Source organism: Podarcis liolepis, assembly GCF_965112155.1.
Source record: "Podarcis liolepis genome assembly, chromosome: 11".
In the NCBI taxonomy this organism is placed as follows: Eukaryota; Metazoa; Chordata; class Lepidosauria; order Squamata; family Lacertidae; genus Podarcis; species Podarcis liolepis.
In genome coordinates, this window is record NC_139565.1 from 20498705 (window position 1) to 20518269 (window position 19565).

At 42.3% G+C, this 19565-nt stretch overlaps 1 protein-coding gene across 1 annotated transcript in view; it reads left to right on the forward strand.

The window, feature by feature from the left end:
* The first annotated feature begins 623 nt into the window (after positions 1-623).
* The window catches only part of DTWD2 (DTW domain containing 2), an 88633-nt gene continuing 69691 nt past the window's right edge, over positions 624-19565 (forward strand). The window contains exon 1 of the mRNA XM_083464635.1: positions 624-976. Coding sequence (XP_083320761.1) covers positions 801-976 — 176 coding nt within the window. The 5' untranslated portion in view covers positions 624-800. The remainder of the gene's footprint in view (positions 977-19565) is intronic.

Sequence of the window (19565 nt, forward strand, 5' to 3'; positions counted from 1 at the left end):
TGAAGTTCTTCTCACCCAGTGGGGTGAGAAGAACAGAGGTCATAAGACTATTAAGTATAAGGTCTAAAATTAAGTAGCTTCACCACTGGAGTTTGGAAAATAGGAAAAAAATGAAGAGCAACATTGCATGCCACTCTGCCACTATTCTTACTTGGTAGGAAACTGTTTCAGGAAATACATCAGGACTGGTATGCCCTTGTCTTGCTGCCAGTAAAAGGGAATTGCTTCAAGGACACATGTGATGAGTCATTGAAGCCATTTCCTTTTGGGGCATCAAATGCATGTTGGCTAGTGATTACACATTCTGTGAATGATGCATGTGAATATATGAATGCGTGTACACTCCCTGAATGTAATGTATGAATATAACTAATGAGCAAGTTAAAAAAACCTTGTTCATAAAGCTGATCTTTGGAGGATCTGCACCTCCTACATCCCCCCTCTGGGAAAACTGTCCATTTTCTTCTTCTCTTACTTCCAGTTCCTTAATCATTAACTGATCCATAGGAGAATTTGTTGTGCCGCAGAAGATTTCCTACAAGCGGATTACAGATCTGAATTCTTAGAATCCGGGTAAGGAAAAAGGGGCAAAGGCAGCATTCTGCGTGAAAGCCAAAGCCTTTGAAGAGCACGCTGCTTCCCGATTGGCTGGAGCCGCGTTTCTGATTGGCTGAGCATGTCCGGCGGGGGCGGGAGAAGGAGGAAAGCCCTTTCCCCATCACACGGCCGGCGTTCCAACTTTCGGGGACCGGCGGGGTCCTAGCGCCCTCTCCCGAACGTTCCGGGGCAGGGCAGAAGCGATGGAGGGGAGGGTGACGCCGGCAACGGACGCCGCGGGAGACAGAGAAGACGAGGAGCCGCTGCTGAGGCCTCCCTCTCCGGCGAGCGGCTCCGAGGAAGGAGCGGAAGACTGCGGGGGCCTCTGGGAGCTGCCCGTGGAGCTCAGCGCGCGGAGGCCGGAGTGCGGCCGTTGCGGGTGAGTGGGATAGAATGAAGACAGGCCGCCGCGGCGCGCGGAGGTCACGTGACACCGCCTGTCCGCCCGCGCCCCCTAGTGGCGGAGAGGCGGCGGTGCACCTTCGCCGCCTCTTTCCACCCCTCGCTTCTCAGTTTTATGGCGCCTCTGAGGAAAAGGAGGATTTCTCTCTCTCTCTTTCCCTCCTCTCCCCGCTTTGTTGCTACCTTTAAATAGAGAAACAAAATAAAAAAAAATCCTTCCAGTATCACCTTAGAGACCAGCTAAGTTTGTTATTGGTATGAGCTTTCGTGTGCATGCACACTTTTTCAGATACGCTGAAACAGAAGTCACCAGACCCTTATATGGGGAGGGGTATTACTCAAGGGTGGTGGGAATGGCTGATAGGTGTGGTAAACCTGTTAACGACTGCAATTGGTCTTACAGGAAAAAGCAAGGGGTGAGATGACTAAAAATAGCTTCATCATGTATAATGAGATAAGAATCCAATGTCTCTATTCAGACCAGGTCTCTCCAAGGTTTTAAGTTTGGTAATAAGTTGCAATTCAGCAGCTTCTCTTTCCAGTTTGTATCTGAAATTCTTTCGTAATAAGACAGCTACTTTGAGATCTTGTATAGACTGTCCTGGGAGATTGAAGTGTTCTCCTACTGGCTTCTCTGTCTTGCGATTCCTGATGTCCATTTATCCTTTGGCGTAGGGTTTGGCCTGTTTGTCCAATATAGAGAGCTGAAGGGCACTGTTGGCATACACAATGTTAGAAGATGACCAATTAAATAGTCCTGAGATGGTATGTTTGATGGTGTAATGGTGTTATTCCCACCACCCTTCTGAGTAATACCCCTCCCCACCCTCTCACTATATATAAGGGTCTGGTGACTTCTGTTTCAGTGTATCTGAAGAAGTGTGCATGCACACGAAAGCTCATACCAATAACAAACTTAGTTGGTCTCTAAGGTGCTACTGGAAGGAATTTTTTATTATTATTTTGTTTCGACTACGGCCGACCAACACGGCTACCTTCCTGTAACTTTAAATAGAGAGAGAGATTAGATAGTCGGCTCGTTTGGATAAGATAAGATATGATAAGATACTGCTCCCCCCCTCGCTGCTGCTGCTGCTATCAAGCAAGCCAGCTGTGGTGCATAGTGGTTAGAGCAAGCCAGCTGTGGTGCATAGTGGTTAGAGCAGGGGTCAGCAAACTTTTTCAGCAGGGAGCCAGGCCACTGACCCTCAGACCTTGTAGGGGGCCGGACTATATTTTTTGGGGGGGAAATGAACGAATTCCTATGCTCCACAAATAACCCAGAGATGCATTTTAAATAAAAGGGCACATTCTACTCATTTAAAAACACGTTGATTCCCGGACCATCCGCAGGCCGGATTTAGAAGGCGATTGGTCCGGATCCATCCCCCGGGCCTTAGTTTGCCTACCCATGGGTCAGAAGAGCGTCAAACTGCAAAGTCCAGAGTTCAAATCCTTACTCAGCCACAAAGCTCACTGGGATGCAGTGAGACATACCTCTGAGGAAATATGCATAGGACACCCCCCCCCCCCGTTACATTTGGGTTTGACAGAATATTACATCTAATGATCTAACCATATAATGTGACCTTTTTGAAGGCATATGCGATAGCCACTAAGCAACATGCATTGGTGACACTGTGCTGCCATCTAGTGAGCAATTGTGTTCTTGCAAGTTTTTGTATTAAAAAAACACCCCTGAATCTAAAAACACCCCTATGCATCTTATTTATTTTGGCAATTGAAGTAATCGTGGTTGACTGTGGTCCATGAATTTCATCGCATCTACTCAGAGTACTTATTTAGCAGTATGCAACCCCTTGCATGTTTATAGAGGCACGTATGTGCTGTTACTGTTGTCAATTCCAGATAGGATAGGATCTTGTTTGACGAAAGGTACTATTGGAGATGGAGGGAAAAATCATTTCCCCATGTTTCTTTCACCTTCCACAAGCCACCCACTTCAGCAGCATTTAAAATAGAAAACTACAAATGGGACCCGCACAAAAAGTAAATTAAAATGTCTTAACCTGGCACCAAAATAGTTGTAATGTTGGCAGAATATTTCTCTCCTTGGGGGGGGGGCATTTCAAAGTTGGGTGTGCCACCACAGAAAAGGCCTTCTCTTCCTTGTGACTACATAAAAGTTAAACCAGCCTCTTCACCCACTTGCGCAAACTGGGATGTCCCTTGCCCTTCTTGCACCCTTCCCCGCTGTCCCAGGAAGATGATGCAGCCCTGCAAGGAGCTATTATAAAACTGCTAGACCAAGGATGCTGGAACTGGCAGCAGGTCTTTGGAGAAGGTCACAGAGGAGAGGCAAGCAGGTGCCAAAGCTCACCTTTCCTCATTTGGCCCAGGGCAGGATTAAGATACTCTGAAGCCTTAAACTATGTCAAATTTAAGTGGCCACATAGCATTACCTTAAAGGTTGATTGTTCAACGGACAATGAAAGTGGAAAGAATGAAGTTTAGTATTTGCTGTATAGGTTTGTAGGTGAGGATGCAACTAAAAACTGACTATCTGACTAGCTTTTGGGGGGCAGTGGTATTTAGAGGCACCTCATAATCTGAGGCCCTAAAATGTAGACTACATAAAAGGTAAAGGGACCCCTGACCATTAGGTCCAGTCATGACCGACTCTGGGGTTGCGGCGCTCATCTCGCTTTAGTGGCCGAGGGAGCCAGCGTTTGTCCGCAGACAGCTTCCGGGTCATGTGGCCAGCATGACTAAGCTGCTTCTGGTGAACCAAAGTAGCTCACGGAAATGCCGTTTACCTTCTCGCCAAAGCAGTACCTATTTATCTACTTGCACTTTGATGTGCTTTCGAACTGCTAGGTTGGCAGGAGCAGGGACCGAGCAACGGGAGCTCACCCCGTCGTGGGGATTCGAACCGCCGACCTTCTGATTGGCAAGTCCTAGGCTCTGTGGTTTAACCTACATAGCTTGTGCATAAATCTGGCATTGCTCAGATCAGATAGTCTCATCCCTTTCTCTTATTGGTGGGCTGCCGCAGTTGCTTAATTTGTTCTTCCTTTTGGGGGAGTTTGTGGAATTTTTTGGTTTCTCTTGAATTGTGAGAATGGTGGACTAGAAGTTAAATTAAATCAATATATACTTGGCCACAGAAGTTAGTCCTCTTACCTATTTTATATATCCTTGGGCGGACTCTGGCTTCAGTTCACCTAAGAAATTAGACATATGTATAAAATTTGCCTGTCTGCTTTTCCTCATAGACTTTCTTGCTGCCTCCTCAATTTTCTAATTGGATTATGAAATATTAGCTTGTATTCATGAAAGTAGAAAAGAAGAAGAAAGAAACCTGTCTAAAATTATTTATGTATTATATGTATGTATGTGTCAGTCCAAAAACTATGATTCTAATGTTTTAACAGACCAGGTGGAGGATTCAATTAATTTGCACAGTGGAGTCTTGCAAATAACTGCCTTGTGCTCCATAGCTATGAAGTTGACTGAACTGGTGAAATTTAGTAAATCAGGGTTCTGTTATAAACTATTATTCCACAGTCACTCTGTGAACTTTCTATCATAATCACGCCAGTGCTTCTGGGCCTTAGAGATATCTGCTAGCCTTGACATTTTTGCTCGTGTGAGTCACGGCTGTCATCACCAAGAGAGGTTTATTAAATTTAACTTTTGAGATTTGTCAGTCAGAGAGAGAGAGAGAGAGAGGAGTATTTGAAATAGCTCATTCGTAATTCAGTGGAAAGGCTGCCTTGATTTAGAGAATTAATGCACTGGCTAATGTGCTAGATGGTGGGAATAAGCTTTGCAGGTGATGAGAGATGTTTTAGTCCCTCCTAATTAAGTCCCTAATGGGTATGTTTACAAGCCATCAGGGCTTTTCAGATGTAAGCTTTTCAGAAAAAGATAGGCCTTTCAGTCCATCTCGTGCCTTGACAGGGTAGAATTACTTATATGTACTTCTTACAGTGCTTCCTCTAGCATAAATTTGACCTGGATAATTGTTGCATGGTGGTGTTAGGTGCTCTTTTTGCAACAATTTTCATCATTTAATAGATATATCTGTATAATCCACCAGACCCTGCTATTTCAGGAAGCCTTTCTGGACCTTTTTAGAATCAGTTTTTAGTTCCAGTCCTCTTTCAGACATCCCCTCCATGTCCGTCCTAGTAATAACCTCAGTTTGTGCATGTTTTGGTCTTGTGATAACAATGTTACTGCATGTATTGACACATGAGCAGCGTTTCCCAAACTTCTCCAATTCCATTTCCCCTTCTAAACCTACTCTACCTTTCCCCTTCTCCCAATGCTTTGCACGCAGAAGGTCCGAAGCTCAGTCTCTAGCATCTGTCCCAAGCTGTGAAAGACCCCAGTCTGAAATCCTGTTGAGCCATTCCCAGTGCTGAGCTAGATAGATCAGTGGTCTTGATTAGTTGTTTGATTCGGTATAAGGGAGCTTCACCTGTTGGATGGCAGATGTGTGGAGATCCTCGTATGTAGCAGAGTACATATTAGTCTGCTTTTGTGTACAAGGATGTATAGATGAGATAATGGGATATTATTTTGTAATAGAATGTGTCCCAGTTCTCCAACTCTTTTTGCCCATCTTCTGCCATTCATCTGCTTATGTGATGCATACAGCTCTGAATTTAGTATAGGGATGAGGCTTTGCACTCCCCTAGAGCATTTAATGCATGGGTAGGCAAACTAAGGCCCGGAGGCCAGAACCAGCCCAATCGCCTTCTAAATCCAGCCCGCGGACGGTTCAGGATTCAGCGTGTTTTTACATACCGTATTTTTCGCCACCTGTGGCCCAATATTGGTATACTTGGGGCTTTTTTCAGCTGGACGTTGCCAGAACTGAGTTCCGGCACCTCTCAGGTAGGCGCCATTGCCATTATAAGAGAACAAGGGAGGTGTTCATGGTGAGTTCCGGCACCTCTTTTTCTAAAAAGATTACACTGGGTATACTGCATGTTCAGTTCTTAAATGTGGTAGCACAGTGAGTTAGGATCACATTTTAAGACTTGGTTGGGGGTTGATTATTACATGATGAGTTCTGATCTTTTCAGGCCATCCGCCCAGCGCTCATTCCATTTGGCTGCTACCTGTTTTGATCTGTTGACATTAAAACACACACACACACACACACACACACACACACACACACAATTAGACATCATTGGATGGCCGTGTCCCTTGGCTGATGAGAACAAAGAGCCTCTGCCTGTAGCAGTGACTAATCTTGTTAATTAATGTCATTACCTTTTGATTGGCTTTGTCTTCTGTGATTGTATTAACTGTAGTCTTGCCTTGAGGAGTATGGGATTGAGAAAAGAAGGATATTTCAGTGCAGACTGAAACATCATAAGCTGTATCAGCATTGTTATAAGAGTCGTAGGGTCCCAAATATAAAATAAGCGTTCATAAATTTACAAGGCAAACACATACATAAGTATATACGCCACTTGTCTAAAATAGTATAGGAGAACAATCCTGTACTATCCTGTACTAATGACCTGAATCATTTTGACTCTCCCAGTGACCTCAAATATTTCTCTGCAAGGAGGAAGGAAATGGGAAAGTCTCTCCATTGTCTTTTGCTTACCTGTCTTAAGGGCGTACTTGTGTGGGTGAATAGGATGAGCTTGTGACCTGGATTCAGGAATTAAAGTGTTTACCACCACAAAAGAATGGCCTGGCTGTCCAGGTAATGCAATCAGTGACCAGTGATCAGGTATCCTGGCAGACAGGCATTCTTCTGTAGACCGCCTCTTTCTGTGATGTATGTATGGTGTTTTGGGGTGTGGTCTCTGGCTACAGGGTGGGCAACTTCAAAAGTCTTTATAAGAGTTTGCACACCACTGTTCTGAGTTCCTCTCCTCCCTCTCTGCAAGGCAGGAGTGGCGGACCCTGTTGCAACAGTTTAATAAAGATCATGCTTACTAGCTGCTTTGCTTCTCAATATCCTCTGGTTGGTCTTTGTTATTTTCTCCTACCAATACAGAACCTACATGTGTATCTGAAGAAGTGTGCATGCACACGAAAGCTCATACCAAGAACCAACTTAGTTGGTCTTTAAGGTGCTACTGGAAGGAATTTTTTATTTAGAACCTACATAAGGAGTCTAAACGGGCTCTTGGATACCCCATAAGGGATAAAGGAGCAGTCTCCCCCCCCCCCCCTTATAGCAAGTATATTCACTGAAAAGATGACCTATTTTTGAATAACCTATTTTTTGCCTTTCACCACATTTCACATATTGTGGTAGTGGGAAAAGAGAAAGCTGTCCCCCCAAATTGTCCACTTACAAAGTGTATTAATATTTCCCCAATAACATTCCATTTAATGAGAAATTTGAAAAAACCCCAAAACCACTGTTCCCAAGATTTGTATTATAGACTGGAGGTGTCTTATTAAACATGTTAGAAAATGCTAAGATTTTTTCTCTAAAAATATACACTCTGTTATAATTGGTGAAAGGCTTTTGTCGTATAGTTTCTAAACTCTTACAAAAAACAACAGCCCCGACAGCAAAATAAAGTCAATGCATCACAAATCTATTGATATCATTGGAACAATTATGTTTGCTTTTGCATCCTGAAAAATCCTGAAAAATTACATATTTGATTGACATATATGTTGATCATTATCTGGCTGTAAGAACCCTAATAAAGGTAAATCGCCACTTGCCATTCTTTAGGCAAAAATGTCCGTCTTCATCAGCATTTACATCCTGCTTGATATCTCTTTAATCTTAATTGCATCTGCCAAGTCCTCAAAGTTTAAACAAAGATTCTGGCTGCAGGCTGTGCGTATAAGACATCTAGCCAACTGCAGGAATGAATTGTTGCCCGAGACAAATGTGATAAGGCCTTCAAAATACTGAAAGAGAAATGTTCAAGAGGCTTTTGTTTAAAGCAGCAAACAGTGTAAAATGCTTGCTATTATTCTTGCCCTGCCACAAAGATATGTCCTAAGTATCGGATGATTTTTTTTCAATGGAATATAGTGAATAGTTTTCAAGAGGAAACAGGCTCTTGGATAATCCCCTTTGCTGCTGCTCTCACAATCAGTTTAGGTACTTTTCTCCATGCTTTTTTTCTTTGTTTTGGAAATTCTTGGCAATATTCTCAGATTTGCAGAGTAGGGATTTGCAGTGACAGAAAAGGGAGCAGTGAACCAAATGTATTTTCTCTGCAGGTACCCCTTGTAGAGAAATATTAGAACAGGTAGGCCTGCAGCAACACAACCTGCTCTAAAATGGAGATGATGGACTACATGGAGTTAGCAGAAATGACTGGCAGAATTCGAGATCTGAGCGAGGAAACAGTTGAGGAGGACTGGAAAAAATTCAAGGACTATTTGCAAAAGTACTATAATTTGTCTGAATGTTAAGATTGTGCACGATTAGGAAACGTTACGCTCCTGCAATTTGATTAGGTAAATGACAAAGTAAGTTATAATAGAGGAAAATAAGACAATTTGAAACAAATATATTATGTTTATTATAAAGGTACTAAAATTGAATTACAATTTTCTTGAAATTGGTAACATAATAATTGAAAGGTACAGTAAGTGGTGAAATAAGGTAATAAATTGCTGATTATATTAGATTGAAGAATGCAATGCTGGGAGGATGTGAGGAGGTCCAATGATGGAAAGATGATTTGAAACATTTTTAATTTTTCTTTTTTTCTTTATATTTGTTTATCTTTAAAATTTGTTTCTTGTTTACTGTCTTGTAATTGATTTTGCGAACCTATGGAAAGAAACGCAATAAAAATTTATTTAAAAAAATAAATAAAATGGAGATCTCTCTCCCGTGAAGGATCCACAGGGAATAGCAGTGAGAGGCTCCTGCATCCTGATTCACAGTGTTCTATAATAATAATAATAATGTTGTTGTTGTTGTTTAGTCGTTTAGTCATGTCCGACTCTTCGTGACCCCATGGACCAGAGCACGCCAGGCACTCCTGTCTTCCCCTGCCTCCTGCAGTTTGGTCAAGCTCATGCTGGTAGCTTCGAGAACACTGTCCAACCATCTTGTCCTCTGTCGTCCCCTTCTCCTTGTGCCCTCAATCTTTCCCAACATCAGGATCTTTTCCAGTGAGTCTTCTCTTCTCATGAGGTGGCCAAAGTATTGGAGCCTTAGCTTCATGATCTGTCCTTTCCAGTGAGCACTCAGGGCTGATTTCCTTAAGAATGGATAGTAGTAGTAGTAGTAATAATAATAATAATAATAATAATAATAATAATAATAATAATAAATTACAACAACAACAACAACAACAATAATAATTCTTATTTATACCCCACCCATCTGGCTGGGCTTCCACAGCCACTCTGGGCAGCTTCCAACAAAATATTAAAATACAGTAATGCATCAAACTTTAAAAGCTTCCCTAAACAGGGCTGCCTTCTGCTGTCTTCTAAAAGTCTGGTAGTTGTTGTTCTCTTTGACATCTGGTGGGAGGGCGTTCCACAGGGCGGGCGCCACTACCGAGAAGGCCCTCTGCCTGGTACCCTGTAACTTGGCTTCTCGCAGTGAGGGAACCGCCAGAAGGCCCTCGGAGCTGGACCTCAGTGTCTGGGTAGAACGATGGGGGTGGAGACGCTCCTTCAGATATACTGGGCTGAGGCCGTTTAGGGCTTTAAAGGTCAGCACCAACACTTTGAATTGTGCTCGGAAACGTACTGGCTTTGACAAAGTTTTTTGGGTGTGGCTACATCTCTAAAGGTACTCAGGGCAGTATTCAAATAATTGCACTCATGGATAAACAACTGCTTTCACAATGGGACTTTCCCCGCTCGCCTCCCCCTCTGTGTCCACTGACCTTCCAGGGCAGGTTTGGGACAGCAAGGGTGGAGGAGAGGGGGCAAAGTCGAAGCCTCGAAGTATATGTTAAAGATAGACAGTATGTTAAGGAGTTTAACAATAAAGAGCAGAGTGTTTTGAAAACTGAAGTATGATACCAATGTTTTTATTGTAAACACCAAATTACACATGTATTCACAATCTCTGATAAAAACGTGATATTAACAATGTGTCTCTTATGTGAATTGTTTATTCGTTCATGCTTAAAATAAATAAAAAGTGTTGCTGATCGCCCCCCCCCCATCCCTAATGACTAGGAATTCTGTTTTGGCGCCCACAACCCAGGTCCCAGGAGCCATTTGGCTCCTAGCTTTTCTATCCCAGTTTCTAACACTTATGAGGAGATGCAGTTTTTAAGGCATTGAGGTCCTGCACTGTGTACAGCTTTATAGGTCAGCACCAGCACTTTGAATTGGGCCCAGAAACTAATTGGCAGCCAGTCACACACACACACACACACACACACACACACACACACACACACCATCCAAAACAGTTTCAAAACAAGCCAGATTCCCAGTGTGGAATGAGAATTCATGGCAATTAGTCACACTTAAATTAGCCAACCCAGATTAATGTATGTAAAAGAGAGAAACACACGTCCACAATGTGAGGAACACAGTAGTTGCATGGCTCTCTGGGTTCAGAAATTCAGTTTTCTATTTACTGTAAGGCAGAAAGCAAGCGGGAGAAGAGTTCAAGCAAAGACACTATGCGAATAGGGCTGAGTGATATATCAATAAATCCAACACCGGTTTGAAGTTCACATCATGATAATTGTTTCATAATATTTGAGCCGGCGATATATGGTGAATCACAATGTGTGTAAGGGCTAGACTAGGCAATATCTGGTTTTCAATATTGCGATAACTCACCAGCTAAACGTTGCAATGTTATCGCAGCCAAACACTGCAATCTACCGCAATGTCTGAAAGAAGGATGGAACTATACAGAGGCGAACAGGACAATGTCCTGGCAACTGCTACTACTTAGGGCAAGGGTCGGCAAAGTTTACCAGTTCACTCCAGCGGAGATCCCTTCATGGGCGCGATTTCCAGCACCGCAGAAGCAAGTCCTCGCACCGCGCCAGTTTAGTGCAGCGTCCGGGGACTCGCCGAGCGGATGGCTCGGTTCGGGGGCGGCTCGCGGGCTGGTTAAACGACCCCCGTGGGCCGCTTGTGGCCCATGGGCCTTAGGTTGTCTACCCCTGACTTAGGGGTCTAAAACGGATAAATGACAATATTATCAATCATCTCACAGTTTCATCAGCTTCTGCTTCTTCTGTCACTTAGTAGGCCTGCTGGCAGTCCGGCAGTCTCAGATTCTTTGTATTCACTATGACTCATCACTGTACTTTGGATTGTCCTGAATACCAACATTTGGTAGCCAAGCCCAAAACCAAAAGTCTCAATTGGATGCCTTTTGCCTTGCCTGCTGGTGAAAGTTGACCATGAGGTGATTGATAATAATCATTTATCAGTTTTAGACCGTTAAGTAGTAGCAGTTGCCAGGACATGGTCCTCTGTGTAGTTCCTTCCTTATTTCAGATATTGTGATATAGCAATATATTGTGATGTTTAGCTGGTGATATATCATGATACTGAAAACCAGTTATGGCCCAGCCCTAGATGTGAATAGGAAGAAGTCTCAGTGGTCCTTCCTTGGCACTTTGTAGATTTAGAGGGATCAGCATGCTCTCCATTGCAGGCTAATAAAAATACATAAGCAAGGTAGATATTGGCTCAGATTCGTACTGTGTGTATGTACTTTTGTGATAGGCTTTTATTCTCTTTAAATAATTACCCTAAGCACTTAGAGTGATATGGACAGCTCTTTGTGGTTCTCAAGAAGAGAAATCAATAGAGTAAATAAATAGAGATGAGTGTCCTTTAAAGCTTCATTGAGCAAGTGATCGTCTCAATCCTTTTCCACATCTTTTCATTTTGACGTGCTTGCAAAGTAAATCTATATAAAGCTTTCTTCATAAGTTATTATAGGCAAGGTGGGTGGGTTTTCCAAAATACACAGATAACAATTAAAGAGGCTTAACAAAACAAAACAATAAACTCCCGCAAGCTTCTGTCTTCCTTAAAGCATGAAAGTGCTCTGCAAGAAAGTATTTGGCAGAGATGCTGTAAAATAGCAGTGGTCTGTTGTTATCTAGATTGTTGCCAAGGGACCAGAAATCACACCGAGTCTTCTCCAACCAAGCACTCATTGCAAAACATATTCGCCTAATTGTTTCTCACTTCAGAGAGATAATAATTTTATTTGGCAATCTTGGATTTTAATATTGCTTTTCAGTGAACTTTTCTGAAGTTTGACTCATAAAGGGCATACCTTTGGAAAGCAAGCTGTCTTGTTAGCTTTCTTAATAGAACAGCAGGTTAATTATACACTTCGGTAGCTCAGGTCTTTATAGGATGATGAAAGTAGCTGTGTGTTTAAAGCCAGATGTGCACTTTCTGCTGAAAGGACGTAATTCTTCGTGCATTTTAAAAGCCCCATTTGAAACACTTAGGTTCTCACGGTTCAGACATCTGAAAGCTCCTTTTTGTTTTGCGTACAATATATGACATTCTTCATGGCAAATGCATGTAGCTGCCTGCATCTGGACCCAGACGAGGGACATAATCCTGGCTCTCCTCTGTACTGAATAGTGGATGTGCTAGAGACTTACCTTGGTAATGGACTGGATGAGATCCAACAAACTGAAGCTCAGTGCAGATAAGAATGAGGCATTGTTAGTGGGCAGTTCCTAGACTGGTTGGCTGGAGGTTGCCTGCTCTTGATGGGGTTGCACTCCCTCTGAAGGAGCGGGTACACAGCTTGGAGGTCCTCCAGGATCTTTTGCTGTCTCTTGAGGCTCAGGTGGCCTTAGTGGCATGGAGTGCCTTTCATGAGCTTCGGCTGGTGGCCCAGCTGTACTCCTGTCTGGACAGGGATAGCCTAACTTTTGTGTTCTATTCTCGGGTAACCTCTAGGTTAGATTACTGCAATGCATTATATATGGAGCTGCCTCAGAAGATGGTTTGGAAGCTTTAGCTGGTGCAGAATTCAGCGGCCAGGTTGCTCACTGGGGCAAGATGATTTGAGCATATTACACCGATCCTGGCCCTACTGTACAGTGGTACCTTGGTTCTCAAACTTAATCCATTCCGGAAGTCCGTTCCAAAACCAAGGTGTGCTTTCCCATGCAAAATGGATTGATCTGTTCCAGACTTTTAAAAACAACCCCTAAAACAGAAATGTAACATGAATTTTACAATCTTATGAGACCATTGATCCATAACATGAAGGCAATAAACAATGTACTGCAGTCACACAATCAGTCAATCAATCAGTAGCTGAACTGGGTTCCACACAGTCACAAAAACAAAACAAAAAAGCCGCAAAAATGGAAACGCAAAATAAATAGCAAAAATAGAAAGACCTCAGCGTAACACTCAAAATGGAAGTGTGGCGCTCAACCCAGAAGCATAATACTCAAAACAGAGCACGTTTGGCTTTGAAAAAAGTTCACAAACCAGAACACTTACTTCCGGTTTGCAGTGTTTGGGTTCCAAGTTGTTTGAGTACCAAGGCGTTTGAGAACCAAGGTACCACTGTACTGGCTGCACTGGGTCCAATTCAAATTTCTGGTTTTGATCTATACATCCGTAAGCGGCTCTGACCCGCAATACCTCAAGGACTGCTTCTCCCCTGATGAACTGATCCAGACCGTGTGATCATCATCTGAGGCTCTTCTTCATGTGAGAGGCCTGGATGGCAGCAACACGATAACAGGCCTTTTCTTCAGTGGCTTCCCGTTTGTGGAATGCTCACCCCAGGGAAATTCATCTGGCACCTTCATTCTATATCTTTGGGCACCAGGCAAAAGTTTCTTTATATTCAGGCCTTTGGCTGGTTAAACATTATACGGTCTTTTAAATGTGTTTGTGGGAGCCAGTTAGGTTCTCTTTTTTTTGTTTATTATGTATTTTGTGCTCTCATTTTGTATTTGTATTTTGTATTTTAAGACCACCCTGTGGTTTTCGGATGAAGGACAGTATACAAATTTAATTACTACTACTACTACTACTACTACTACTACTACTACTACTAATAGTGGCAGCAGAGCAATTTGTTCTCAGCTACTCAGTGTTCATAATACACTTGTTAACATGAAGTGAGGAGTTCCAAAAATATACTACTACTACTACTACTACTAATAATAATAATAATAATTTATTTATACCCCACCCATCTGGCTGGGTTTCCCCAGCCACTCTTGGCGGCTTCCAACAAAATATTAAAAATACAATAAAATATGCTAATCGTTAAGGAAAATGGTAAGATCAAACTATATTTATACCGCAGCTTTCTTGTGGTTTATTTTTTTTATAAAAAAAGATTTTGGGTGACAATCGACCAGTTTTCAAACAGCAGATTATAAAAAGTAGTTTTACCCTGGGCTGAGCCACATAAAGTCTAAACCATGGTTTAGTGTTGCATATTCAAACTTCTGGGAGCCTGTGCAAACCCTTGGATTCAAGCAACCCCCTCTCCTGCTCTTACACAGCCAGGAGGCATAAACCATGATTCGGTTTCTTTCTCCCCAATTTCTGGCTTGTCATTATGTACAAACCAGGAATTGTGGTTTACAATAAACTCTAATCAACTGCAAAAGCAAGTCAGCTTAAAACTGGGGGTTATGAGCCTGGTTAATTTAACACACTGGAGTTTATTTTAAACCATGATTCCTGATTCGCATGTAATGAAAAGCCAGGAATCTGAGAAAGTGAAACTGAATCCTCCTTTATTTCTTCTCCCAGCCAGGCAGCAGGAGGTTAGCAGTGAGGAGCAGAGGATTTGAGTCTGAGGTTTCACTTGGGCTTGCAGAGGTTTTGTGCACATAAAGTTAAATCATGGTTTAGTGTTGCATGCAAACTGGGCCACTGTCGCCTCCTTCTCTGTCCCTCGTCTAATACATCTGTTAGTTGTCTGGTACAAGGCTGTATTCAGTCATCAGACATTTTGAATGGGTAAAAATAGATGAAGACGCCATTTTTTATCTTGATTCCAGACACAAATTTAGTGCATGAGACCTGTGGAGCTTCCAAACTTGCTTTGCGAGTTCAGGACGTCGTACTTGCACTGGATCAATCTGGTGTGGCAAACACGTGTCTTTAGCCTTTCTTATCCTATTCCCTTCAAGTATCATAAAATACACACCACTTGATTGTAAACAAACAAACAAAACCCTCAAAGCTGTTTACAAAAGATAAAAGAGTAAAATCAAGAAAAACCCACAACCCTAAATTAGAATATACAATGCTAAACCAGATTAAAATCCCCCCAACTTTCAGAGCATCTGGGTAGGTTTGTCTACATTGGGATATTTTTAGCAGGCACTGAAATAGAGTACAATGTAAGCATCTGCTTGATCGCAATAGGCGGGTAGTTCCAAAGTAAATGTCAGTTCTACTTCTTTCAAATTCAGAATGGGTGCTGTGTGGCACCTGTAGTAATGCCAATTCCACCCATTGAAGCGGTCGAGTGGGCACTTGTGGGGTAAGGCGATTTTGTAGATAAACTGGTCCCAAGTTGTGGTGCCGTGGTCTAAACCACTGATCCTCTTGGGCTTGCCAATCAGAAGGTTAGCGGTTCGAACCCTTGCGACAGGGTGAGCTCCCATTGCTCAGTCCCTGCTCCTGCCAACCTAGCAGTTTGAAAGCACACCAGTGCAAGTAGATAAATAGGTACCACTGCGGAGGGAAGGTAAACGGCATTTCAGTGCATTCTGATTTCTGTCACAGTGTTCCGTTGCACGGGAAGCGGTTTAGTCATGCTGGCCACATGAACCAGAAAGCTGTTTGTGGAAAAACGCCGGCTCCCTCGGCCTGAGAGCGAGATGAGCGCCGCAACCCCATAGTCGCCTTTGACTGGGCTTAACCGTCCAGGGGCCCTTCACCTTTACCTTTTTATAATACAGTGGTACCTCGGGTTAAGAACTTAATTCGTTCTGGAAGTCCATTCTTAACCTGAAACTGTTCTTAACCTGAGGTACCACTTTAGCTAATGGGGCCTCCTGCTGCCACCGCACGATTTCTGTTCTAATCCTGAAGCAGTTCTTAACCCGAGGTACTATTTCTGGGCTAGCGGAGTCTGTAACCTGAAGTGTCTGTAACCTGAAGCGTCTGTAACCCGAGGTACCACTGTAATAGTAACACATTGAACATAGCCCAGTAGCAAATTGTCAACCAGTGCAGATTTATGAGCACAGGTGATATCTGCCAACGAGGCTGGATAGCTCAGTCCCTAGAGCATGAGACGCTTAATCTTAGGGTCATGGGTTCGAGACCTACACTGGGCAAAACATCCCTGCATTGCAGGGGGGTTGACTAGATGACCTTTGTGGTCCTTACCATTAGGGATGCGGGTGGCGCTGTGGGTTAAACCACAGAGCCTAGGGCTTGCCGATGACAAGGTCAGTGGTTCGAATCCCCGCGACGGGGTGAGCTCCCGTTGCTCGGTCCCTGCTCCTGCCAACCTAGCAGTTCAAAAGCACGTCAAAGTGCAAGTAGATAAATAGGTACCACTCCGGCGGGAAGGTAAACGGCGTTTCCGTGCGCTGCTCTGGTTCGCCAGAAGTGGCTTAGTCATGCTGGCCACATGACCTGGAAGCTGTACGCCGGCTCCCTCGGCCAATAAAGTGAGATGAGCGCTGCAACCCCAGAATCGGTCACGACTGGACCTAATGGTCAGGGGTCCCTTTACTTTTTATGATTCTAAGGCCTCACTTCTGTCAGCCATCACACTGCAGCATTCTGCATTAACTGCAGCTTCTCAATCAAGCGTGTGAGAAGCCCTACGTAGAGCGCATTGCAATAACCCAGTCTTGAAGTAACCAGTACATGAACTACTGTGGCAAAGCTTTCCTGGACTAGGAATGGCCAGAGCTATGGTTTTGTAGTGACTGTGGTTTGCATCTTCTTCAAGGCCTATTCTTTTTGAGCTTGGGCAAAAATTCAGCTTTCGGGTTTAAAACTGGACTGTAGAGGGCAGTGGTGTATTTCATCATTGCATATTTTCCCTGCTTTAAAAATTAGATACGGAAAAATTCTCACTGGCTCTTTAAAACAGTTTCCTTATGCCTGTATATGTCACAAGAATGCTTAAAGCTTCTCTTTTTAATTCATTTTAAAGATATCTCAGCTAATGTAATCCCACTCATTTGACCTACAATATACGCATTCCGTGTTTTATAAACCAGTAGGAAAAATCCATGTAGTAGGTTGTGCAGAGACTGTAAAAGCAAACACAAAACACCTATTTTAAAAAGTATTGAACCCAATTTTACAGATATTTAGTGTTGTTGTTTTTTTAACAGATTTTCTATAATGTATGGAAGGAGGCAGTTTTTGCAAATTCCACCTTTCTCTTGCAGCCCTCAGTGCCACCTCTGCTCCTCCCACCAAATGCTGTCACAAGGGTTTTCCCAGCCCTTGGATCAGATTTGGGGATGGGAATAAGGGCTGCAGGAGGAAGGGGGAATGACAGAAAATAGGTTTCCCAGCACCCCTTCATGGAAGCCTCCACAGGATCAAAGAGCTTCTATGAATGGTTAAAATGGGGGGGACGGGGACCAATGGCTAAAATGTTTTGATTTGAAAGGCAGTTAAAATGATCTTTTAATCTACTCCTTGACGATACCTGATGGGTGCTTATTTTTATATGTTTTTATTACAAATATTGTGTGTTTTAAATTCTGTTTTCCCTCTCTGATTATTTTTTTTTGGGGGGGGGGTGTTCTTGTTTTTATTTTGATTATGTATTTTGTGTTTTTTATATTGCGATTTTATCCTGTGAACCACCTTGAGACCTGTGGGTATAGGGCAGTATATAAAGTTAATTAATAATAATAATAGAATAGAATTCTAAAAGAAATGTATTTATAATTGCATGTATAGTCTAGTTTCTTTGTTCTGGAATACCTGAAAATGACAGGTTCTTCTGCAGGTATGAAGTTACAGGCAACACATCCTTTATTAAAATGTGCATATCTATGGTGTTTTGTGTTTTGTTTTAAAAACCCTATGCCCAGAAAACTGGTTAATCTTTTTCTTCAAGTACAAAACAAAACCCCAGTCCAAACAATGTATATAATAAAATAAAAATAAAATAAAATATTAATAATTCTATTTTGCAGCACCTGGTTGCAAATTGGTTCTTAATTAGTCTAAAACAAGGAGGCAGTGTGCTCCAATTATTCGTAAGTGAAGGTAACTGTCAGTTTCGGACGTCACTACAATTATATATTGTATTATTATTTCTTTATTAGATTTGTATACCACCCAGGGTGGATGCCCAGGGTGGTTCACATCAGAAATACACAGACTCCATTAGTTTCTCCAAAGGTATAAACTCTCAGTTGTACACAATAAAACCAAACAAAGCTGCCACTTCAAGGTTCCACTTCATTTCCCCAATTATTAAGGTTATTATTATTATTATGCTTATGCATTATAGTGAGACTCCTGTAGTCCTTGCCTCTAGCATTGACTGATAAATAGCTTTGAAAATAAGCTGGCCTAATGCGTACCTTAAAAGCATTCAAGAACCCTTCCTCCCTTGACAAATGCCCTTTATTTACATTAATCTCAGGCATTCTCCTCCGTTTTGCTTGGCATAGATTGTGAGCCAATTTATAGGATTCAGCTGATAAACAAAAGAGCATCCTTTTAGCACAGTAGAGAGATCTCCATCAGTGGAGATAGTCCATCTTAATGAGTACCTGTGTATTATATTAATACACAGATGGGCTTCTGTGGAAGAAAGTGGCTTCTTTCACTTGACCCCAATCCGTAGATGCCCTTCTACTGGTTTCTGAGTGCCAGGGGTGAGGCAGATAGATGGTATCCAGGGATAAGACCTTCTCTAGGGTGGTACACTGAGGTTAAAAAAAGAAGTCCATAAAAATGTATAACCTTCGTTGTATAGTTTTCTTGTATGCTAAATACACACCTTTTCCCCTCTAGCCTGAGATTGATTTTGCTCTTTGCTTTTGACTGTAATTCGTTTTAATAGATTTTAAAATAGTTGAAACTTGGGACTCTACAGTGAAGGGAGGCTAAGAAATCTAATAAAAATAATAATTTCAAGTACAGTATAGATAAAATCTAGCACTAAAGATCTGTTATTATTCTCCCGTAAAGCAAGTAGGTCTATTCTATTGTTAGTTTGCACACATTCAGTATATAATATAATTTCAGAGCATATAAAGACACTCAGCTTTTAATGTGTTACAAGATTTCCAACTACTTGAAATATATGTAAGTTGTCTGCACACATGTTCCAATACTCATTTTTCAGAACCTACGCCTCATTTTTCTGGCCCTAGTCTTGTCCCTTTTAATACCAACTTAATATGCAGAAATTAAGCAGCTACAGTGCTTCCAATATTTTATATCTGTTCCAGGAAAGAAACTCCATCAGCCTAATTTCTGCAAGTTCTGCTGAAGGTACAGGTCATTAAAAAAACGTTGGCAATTCTAGCTCCAGCTTAATGAAAAGTAGTGTTTTTTAACCCAAAGTTATGTGCTGATGTCCTTTAATTACTTGGGTCCCATTAAACTCAGTTGGAATTCAGTGTATAATTTACCTGATATTTTAAAATTCCATTCTATTTTGCAGAAGAAAATACGTGAGCTACAAGTCGCTT